At 30.3% G+C, this 10,515-nt stretch overlaps 1 protein-coding gene across 5 annotated transcripts in view; it reads left to right on the plus strand.

The window, feature by feature from the left end:
• The first annotated feature begins 4,653 nt into the window (after positions 1-4,653).
• The window catches only part of LOC108690313, a 10,499-nt gene continuing 4,637 nt past the window's right edge, over positions 4,654-10,515 (plus strand). For all 5 annotated transcript variants that reach the window (XM_018197536.1, XM_018197538.1, XM_018197539.1 and 2 more), the window contains exons 1-3: positions 4,654-4,919; positions 8,020-8,135; positions 8,267-8,887. In XM_018197536.1, coding sequence (XP_018053025.1) covers positions 4,835-4,919; positions 8,020-8,135; positions 8,267-8,887 — 822 coding nt within the window. In that variant the 5' untranslated portion in view covers positions 4,654-4,834. The remainder of the gene's footprint in view (positions 4,920-8,019; positions 8,136-8,266; positions 8,888-10,515) is intronic.

Here is a 10,515-nt window from a genome sequence, read left to right on the forward strand (position 1 = left end):
TTATGACGCAATGAGGCAAGTACCATATATGTCAACACATATGTACATACGTATTGACGTACATACACCTTTTGGTATACATGTGTCGTCTTACCCTTGATTACTAGGTCGTCCTTCTCTCCCTCAGTACACATTTACGTCTTTACACATATATCTAGAATCTTGCACGGTTTTTTCCTTCTAGTAAAATGATAATGTGCACGGTTCGATACAGTACGGGAATAAATAGAATAGTCATGGAAGAATAGGTCTCTTTTGCTGATGTACTATTACCTAAGAAGTATATTCAATTGTGATATACGATTGTTTTAATTAACACAGCTAACGTTAAATATTTATAAAAGGTTCCTAAAATCCCCAAAAAACATTCCGAAAGTAAGTAAAGTTCTGGAATATTCCAAAATATTTACGATATGTATAAAAACAACATTCATATAAATATCGATTAAAAATTCTATTATATATCATTACATATTTCGGAATGTTTCATATATGTAATGTTTCGCAAAATTTTAATTTTTCTACAAGTTCCAGGTCTAGTCCTTGAATAGGTTTTTAAATAAAATATTGTTTTGAAAACATTTCATACTTTCACCTTGGAGCCCAATTACTTTAGGCCTCATCCACAATAATCGCACACATGATAAGAATATAAGTTAATATTATATTTCATTCCCAAAGATACGCAGTCGTCTTCATGGACTTCTTTGACCAATTAATTTAGGCATTTGATTGGTTGTTCTAATTTAGGAGAAATATTTGATTGGTTGTTTTAATTTAATCTGCCGGCCATTATGCACAATGAAATACTTTACATTCTTATACTATGGGCGCACAGTCTGTCTCGTAGATCGCAAGCTTGTTGGGACAAGTCAATTTTAATATTGACTCATCAGAGTTTGTGCGATTATTGTAGATGAGGGCAAAGCCTTATGGGCTTTACACTTAACAAAGGCGAAATGCTTACATTTTCTTCAGATAATTCTTGTTAACGAGTAAATGCTTTTTGACGCAGCCTCTATCGGCGGAGATGTGTACTGCTTGCACGCTCGCGATTCTCGCGTGATATATACATATCACGAGTAGTCATACAATATTCTGAACATTTCATCGACATTTGTATATTCTTTGCATATTCTTTGATCTACGATTCTTTCACTGTGTTGGAATATTCGGCACATTGGGAATACGAATCGAACTTTCGAATAAATATTTAGAATGAATATCTAGATTATCACTTCCCTGTTTCGTAAAAATACATATTGCATATGCTCTCTGTATCATGTTATCTTTGTTTAATATTTCGGTAACAAAGAATCGGTAAATAAGGATAAAATTATACATTATATACGCTTTAAAGCGGGGAGCACAGACTCCTGTATAACGCATAATGCATAAGAGAATCAACTAATTAGAATCTTTCCTTTCTTTTCATTCCATGGAAAAGAAAAATTCCGATTGTTTGATTCCCTTATGCACTATGCAATGTGTTATGCAAGACTCTGGGTGCGTTCGGAGAGACACGTTATGGACGCAAACGCTACCATTGCTGTTCTTGGAGTCATAGCGCGATAGCGTTAGCAAGCTCCATGAACGATCCTAGCGTAGCGTTGGTAGCATTTAATCAGAGAGATATATTTGTCGAGGTTAATGTTGGAGATTCTGTTTTCAATCTCCAACTTTTCCCTATAATTAAAATTTTTAAGGTTTTGTAAAGTATTTGTAACGTAAATTTTTTATTTTCTCGTGAATAACAGAATGCAATCTCAATTGCAATCTCTATGATAGCTTGCCGCTAGGCTGAAGTGAACAATGTAGAAACTAGATCAAAAAATTAATAGTTACACTAAGTAGATTAATCAGATAAAAGGAAGAAACCTTGAGCATCCGTTGTCAATTTCAGAAGAAGAAGCATATCTACATAAGAATCTTAAGCATCTGCAGTGGAATACCATTGCGCTATACCGCAATAGTAACTTTTTTCCGTATACGGGAATTAAAAATTGCCAGTAACAAGATACTTCTGACTTTCACATTTATAATGAAATCAAATCACAAGTTGCACTTCGCGGAAACTTTGAAAAGTTAAAGATGATACACAAGCAAGAATTACGTTCACTCCAGCCTAGTGGCAAGCCATCAGCAGAGATTAAAATTAAGATTGCATTCATTATAATAAAATATGAAATTGACGTATTAACATATTACGTACGTTTACTCTACAAAATTCTAAGAGAGAAAAGTTTGGTGACACTCGAGAACAGAATTCCCTTAAACATTAATCTAACTTGGACGAATGTTAAACGCTACTAATGCTACGCTCGTTCACGTATCTGTAAATGCCAACGCTATCAATACACTATCTCGGAAGAAATAGCGTTGATAGCGTGCAATTGTGATGTAACGCTACCATTAGTGACATCATGATCGTGTTTGTTAGCGCTATCTGCAGCTCCGCGAACAGTTTGTAGTGCTAAATAGCGTGAATAGTCTATTATCTCCCCGAACGCATCCTCTGTGTTGCAGTCATATCAATTCTTTATTTTATGGAAAAGAAAGAAATAAAACACTTTGATTGATTCATTTTCGTATGTCTCATGTGTTGTGCAAGAATCTGTGCTACTCGCTTATGCATTGAAAATTGACACAATTCTACAATAAGCCATTAGTAATAAATCAGAAATCAGAAGCTAGAAATTAATCAATTATTCTTTTTACATTCCACTAAAATTGGTCAATTTCTAGCTTTTGATTTATTATTAATGGCTTATTGTAGAACGTATATGACATTAAAGATTTAAGCAGGAAGCACAAATTCTTACATAATGCATAACACATAAAACATAAGAAATCCAATCAATTAGAATTCTTTATTTCTTGGAAAGGAAACGAAGGATTGCGTGTTATGCGTTATGTAAGAGTCTGTACTCCCCGCTTAAAGATTAAAATTTCAATGAAGACAAAGAAATTTTGACTTCTTTTGTTGTGATTGGTCAAACTTCAATCTTTCAATCTTCAATCTCATTTTTCAATGCGTAGTCTGATTCCGGCCTTATGCATAAGAAAATGTACCAATCAAAGTCTTTCGTTTCCTTCTTTTTCATGAAATAAAAAACTCTGATTGGTTGGATTTCTGATTTTATGTGTTGCATTATGATAAGTTTGTGCTCCCCATTTAAGCCTGGATGGGAAGCACAAACTCTTGCATAAATATATATGGATATGTTCTTAGTGCTTGCACATTATGTTTTCGTACTTAGAAGTTTGTTCCACGACGAGCGTGAATCGGAACGGACATGTTTGTCTTATATCGGCTTGAGTGTTGCATCATCCTCAATTTTTATTAAGCCTGCCGGTTTTTTTGTTTTGATTTCATGTTTCGTTTTTATTATTCTCCCACCAGCGCCGTTCCTTTGCGAAGATATGCGCGGAACACATTTGATACTGGACATATTGTTTGAAACTATTGCTTAGTTTACATTTAATACACGTACCAATTAGTAACTTCCTATTAAATTATTTTAATATTAGCGATATATTCAAAGAATGATATACTAAATTGATACAATATGAATCAAAATAATTAATTAAATACACATATCGTACATATGTTTACACATATCACCGAAATTAAGATCATTCAATAGAAAGTTACTAGTACTCGTATCAAGTGCACGATGTAAACTAGACTTATGTTTTTATTTGAAATTTTATATTTTTATGTTATTAAACAAATTGTATTTCTTCATAACTATATTATTTCTTTATAATTATAATTGTAATATGAAATATATCAATAAAGAATATTTTGCGTTATTTTATGCTTTCAATTGCTTAGTTTACATCGTGCACTTGATACTTACTAGTAACTTTCTATTAAATTATTTTCATTTCAGCGATGTATCCAAAGAATGATGTTAACTAAATTGGTTATTACTAAATTGGTACAATATGCATCAAAATAATTAATTCAATACACATATATATGTATATATATATGTATATACATATCGCCGAAATTAAGATCATTCAATAAAAAATTATTAGTTTGTACCTGTATCACTGACGAGATACTATTAAAGACTGTCGACAACTGATATAAATTTGCTATTATTAACATAAATATTTGGCTTATACATTATTAAATTCATGAATTTTTATTACATAAATAAATATGCATATTTTTAAAGCTATAATATTACAGAAAAATTATAATTTTTTCTTTGCAGTTATCATCTCTAATAATCAAACTTTGATAATAACATTGAAATCACAATTTTAAAGAAAAATCGAGTATTATTGAGCTTTCAATGCAGTATGTCTATTAAACTAATAAATCTTAAATTAATACAATATTATCAGTTGTTAACTCTTAATTATTTCATTTATTCACAAAAACGCGAACTCCCGTAAGGATGTCGGTTTTTAATAGTATCTCATCGGCCCGTCAATCAAGTGTTCGTTGTTAACTAGGCTAATAAGTTTTTCAATATAAGTGCGCCATTTCCTTCCATTGTGATTCGTCATAGTAAGGACCAGCCAATCGAAAACATGGGCCGATGGCTAGACTCTGTTTTTCTAGGGACTCTAGTGACGAACCTGTCTACAATCTATACTAATTTTCTATGGCTATGCCTGAAGGCAATGCTCTCTGATTATACAAAGAAACTCTTTATTTACTTTTCGTTAAAATCAGAATCTCGCGTAGGGATAAAGCCGATAAAGTCGAGGTATTGTGTTCAGTATTTCATGACCACGGATATCGATACAAAGGAAAAGAAAAGAAAGACGAACTTGCGCAATTTTCATAAGTCCACTTTATCTTTGACGAGAGATGTCTGACAGTATGGAGCGAGAGAAAAGTGAAAGGTTAACTGCGAGGGAAATCGAGGAAGAGGAAATGAAACGTGAACTTACGGGTAATCAAATATGTTTACAGTGAGAATAATTGAAATGAGATAATTAGAATGCGATACTATTAAAGATCAATCTTGGGCAAATTTTTATCCTTGTAAAAAAGAGGGTCCAGAGATAATTGAAGAACGTTGACATTATCGATAATTGATATAAATTTGTCGTTATTTATTATTGACATAAATATTTGACAATAATAAGATTATATTAAGACCGAAAATGAAATTAAATACTAAGCATATTCAAACCTATAATGGTCAAAACAAAATCTTCTCAATGCCTAAATAATTCACAGTAAATTATTTATATCCTATATATGTACATGCATATATTACTATACTTTTTGTAATTATTCGAACTGTGCGTCGAAATTTTTTTGGATTTTATTAAACGCAATTAAACTACTGCATCACTACTAATATCACAAGTTAAATTAAAAAGCAAATTCTCAATCTTCGATCCGATATCATATTATAAAGGTGTTAATATGCTGGAAACCTTAAATAAATTTATTGCGAAAAATATTACCTGGGCTGGGATTTGAATCCGGATCTCTTGTATTTCGTACGAGCATCCTAAGCCATTAGATCACCGAAGCCTTAGTAATATTCTTCGCAATAATCAATGTAAGTACAATAATGCTTCTTGCAGGCAGTATGTATAAACAATAAAATTTTATTAAGACCGACATGAAATTAAATATTAAATATAAGCCTATATTCAAGCCTATACTAAGCATATAATAAATATTTGACTAATACATTACTAAAGTCAGGATTTTTTATTGTAAATGTTCTATAAATGAGTGTACATATTTGTAATGCTATAATATCTTATATATTGCTGCAAAATTACAATTTTTTTCTCTACAGTCATCATCTCTATTGATAATCAAACATGAACAATAACATTAAAATCACAATTTTAAATAAAAATCAATTATTATATGTATTGAGTTTCAAATGCATATCTATGTCTAAGAAATTAATGAATTAAATCAATCATAAAATTAGTACTATATTACTAGTTTCTTACTCGCAGTTTCTTCATTTAAATGTATTAACTAGAATGCGAATTCTTGTAAGGATGTCTGTTTTTAATAGTATCTCGTCAGTAATATTCATATATGAATATATAAATGTGTAACTATATATATATATGTATATCTTACTGGTTGTATTCTCACATGTACGGCCTAATAAAATTCTTATTGTTTATAAATATATAATTGTTAATTCTATAGATATACCGATTTGATTTGTTGGACTTGAAATACAATCATAAACTGAAATAATTTCAGAATTAAATTAATTGATAGTCAATTTAATAATAATGCTTGTAGCATGTCTTAAATGTAGAATAAAATTTGTTTAGATGAGAGTTTATTTTCGAAAAAATCAATTTTAAATTAAAAAAAAATATTTACAGATATATAACAGTACATGAATTTGAATTACATTTTTTTACAAGCCATCTGTCCCCTATCAATTTTATTTTAATAGAGATTATATTATAATTATATAATAATTATTGTTAAAAAAACATACAATAATATTTAAGCGAAAGTAAGCGGAAAAATTATCTTTTTGATCGTATTATTGATTACAAGAATATCTTATATATTTTCTGCAAGTGTTATCACATTACATATAAAATTATAAATAAAATATTTTTTAACCTGAATTTAAATATGTATAAATTATAGATAACCCCATGTAACAAAAATAAATTTTTTTTCACACTAAGAAAATCAAATTGTCCTTGAAAATGGAGAGACAAATATAGATATTCTGCGACATTAATTGCGTTGTTATGAACATTTGAAGTTTAGAGGAAATCATTTCAGACATGAGATAAATTTTTGCGATTGTTTGAAAGTTATATGTTTCTACGTCAAATTAGTCGCAAAACATTAAAAAATAATAAAATTGAAACAAGTGGAGCAAATTGACGAAAAAGTGCATTTTTAGTCAAAAATTATTTAAAATTGAAAATTCTTTTTTTTAGAAAGCAGTTAATATATATTTTTTTAACATTCACAAAGAAAATTATACAAAGACTATAAAAGGGAGGAAATTGAGCAATTTTTTTTTGTTAAAAATTTTTTTCCATTTTGCTTTTCTTCACTTTAACTTTATAATTTTCTTATTCAACTTTATTTCAATTTTATATGAAAAAATTATTTTCAGACAATCAAAACTTTATTCTGTACCGAAGTAACATCTCTAAACTTCAAAACTTCATAAAAAACGCAAATAACTTACCGCGAAATGGAATGTATATCTAGATTTTATCTTGTGTATGCTAGATTTTATCTTTGTACTTTCATGAACAATTATCTTGTGTGAAAAACCATGCTGTCCCATGGTTTAACAGATAATAACATTATATAATAGCATTAGTTAACAATCAATGATTATTTGTCAAAACATATTTCATTTTTTTTAATTAAATACTAATTTAAAACTTGATTTAAGCCTGTGACCATGCTGCTATCCGAATTTGTATGCTTGCAAAATACTGCTGGCTGTTTTGCTGGTTAATTTAATTTTGGACGGTATGAATTTTTACGCTGGCGAAGCAGCTGATATCTATTTGATAAAAAGTCTGTTCTTTTTAGCTAAGGTTTTTGTACGATTCATCTTTCTTCCTTTTTTCTCGTTTGAGAAAAAAAGGGAAAAGGTGCAAGAAGTTCAGCTAAAAAGCACAGGCCTAAAAAAAACACTTGGCGATAGAATAGTACAATTGTATTGTTTTTAATTCTTGCGAAGAGATCTAAAACTGCGTTTTAATTGGTTATCATAATGAGCCAGCACAACATGTAAGACAAACGGCGCACACACACACACACACACACACACACACACACACGCACACGCACACACACACACACACACACACGCACACACACACACACACACACACACACATCTATCATCATAAAAAATCCAGTAAATTATTATTGTCAGCCAGCAAATTATTCATGGCATTTCTAGCATAGCAATCAAGTTGTATACCATTAGTATACAAGTAATCCTGCAAGAAAAAAAGGCTTTAGAAAAGACTAAGAATGTATTTGTTAAAAACACAATTAATATTTTTTAGGTATTGGAATATACGAGCCAGGATTTACTTATAAAGAAATGAAAAGACTACTCGAATTTGTTAACGAATCTCAAGATACATCGAACGTTACTTCCAATAATAAAAATACGCAGCAGGTATAATTACAATTGTATACTTTATACAATTGCAACTTTGATATGCATTGAGAAAATGAGATCTTTTATATAATGACAGTAATGAAAGAAAGGAGAATAGAAAGGAGAATTCATTGTCTGAAATTTTTTAGGCAATACAACATTCCGATAATGAATGCCTATCAGATGTTACATCTGACATAAACGTGCAGCAAGAAGTGACTTTGAAGAAGTGTACAGAAATGCCAAAACCATCATACTCGTACAAATTGAATCATACGTCTCCAACTATGCACGAACGTAGAGCCGTTCATTATATCAACAGTCCGGAATTTTCCCTTTTTGAAGTACGAAGCCCTATTTATCACTCTGACAATGATGAGCAATTCGAAAAACAATACGATAACTCCAATTCGCACACTACAAATCAATATTTCTCGTTGAGATTGGAAAATATTTCGCGAGGATGCCAGAATGTGACGGAGAAAAGATTGGCGCAGGATACACAAAGTGAAATTGTCCAAAAGCTAGAAAGATGGCGATTGAATCCGCTCGATGTTTGCATCAACGAAAACGACGTGCCTTTGCGACAGCCAAATAGATCTTTAGCTCGAGAGCGTATGCCATTTGAGCATTGTAAAGAAGCGCACATGTCCGATCAGTGTGATCGAGTAATACGATCTGTGAACCAGCATTTGAAGGAAATGGCAAACTTGTGGTACAGTTGGCGCCCCATTATCAGTCCGATATTTCAATGGGGGTCACCCATTCAGGTGGGTACCTCCCTCCCATATGGTTCGTATCGTTAACGAGCGTGAAGTACTTTACTTTTTGAGTGTATTTAATTCGCGGTTTTTTTTAACATGGTCGTTATTATATAATTCGGTATTGTATAATTTATATATAACAGTTCTTTTAGACGTAAGATTTTTGTTTGGATATACATATTATTAAAAGCATATTTGCGTTCTTTGTCATTTTGATATATTTAAACAATTTTTTTCATAAGATACAATTTTGGCTTTCTCTGGATTTTGTTTTTTATTCTCAGAAGCTTTTTTATTATTAAAAACACGTAAATGTGAAACATTATTATTAAAAATATTTTAAATTTGTATTTTTAGCATAAATGGTTATGTTCAGGCAAACTACACTATTTATCTATTTATTAAAAATTGTATTACCGATCATATCACAATTTGCAAGACAAGAGATATTTTAAAAATTTAAATATTTTTTATAAATATATTAAAATATTTTCTAGTTATATGTATATATTTAAAAAAATTATGTGTTGCAGTTACAAATATTTTCGTAAGTAAAGTAAAAAAAAACATGTACATACTTCTTATACAAATACAAAAATATACACTTACAAGCGAAAATATAATTCTTTTCATACGTAAAATGGACAATTTTACAAATCTCTCGCATTTTCACTCTAAATAATCTAAAGTTACAAATTGCATAATACTATATGTATTTTAGAAACAATGAGAGATATTAAACTTTTTTATTTCGTTTTTGCTAATCTTCAAATACATGTCTATTTCATTTTAAGCACACTAATCCTATCACAAAGAAGAAGATTATTTATGTCGTTATTTATGTAAAAAATTATTTTGATAATATACTTGTATACAATTTTTCTGCAAATTGTGGCATAATATATAGAAACTAAAAAATATGACTTTTAAAGAATAAGTAGAGTAGCCATTACCTTGAACATATTCGTTTAAATTAAAAATATTTAAATTTAAGATTTTTTATATCATAATATAAAAAAATGATTGCATTCAGCAATCAAATTGATAAGTGAATGCTCAATGATTCTTTAATAATAATAATGATTGGTTCTTGCCTTTAATTCTCTGCTGAATCTAAGTGTAGGAATCATATTAAAGAATTATTAAGCGCTCATTGATCAGTTTTGTTGAACGCAATCAATAATTTAAGAAAAGCCTGTTCTTTATCGCTGCACTAAACTATATTAAAATTTTCTTATAGCGTTTTCCCTTGGAATTTACTGGGTATTTGCCTTGCATTGTACCAGTTGTGTGTAAACGCTACACTGTATTAGAGTGGTGTGTACGCTACTTCATTATTGCGCTAAAATCCTGCTTCTGTTGATTTCATTTTCAAATTTTAAATTTCGCACTGATTCACTCTTTGAGATGGTGTAGCAAAATCCCACTTCATGCATAAAATTTGCGCTACATCGTAGCCATGGAAACACGGCACCGAACTACATCGGATGAGTTCGCTTATTATCAGCCATGGAAATACGATCTGAGTGCACTGGTGCAACCAAGAGAAAACGCAATTATTTTTTGCCAAACACACACACACACACACACACGCACGCACACACACACACACACACACACACACACACACACAC

Source organism: Atta colombica, unplaced genomic scaffold (genome assembly GCF_001594045.1).
Source record: "Atta colombica isolate Treedump-2 unplaced genomic scaffold, Acol1.0 scaffold310, whole genome shotgun sequence".
In the NCBI taxonomy this organism is placed as follows: domain Eukaryota; kingdom Metazoa; phylum Arthropoda; class Insecta; order Hymenoptera; family Formicidae; genus Atta; species Atta colombica.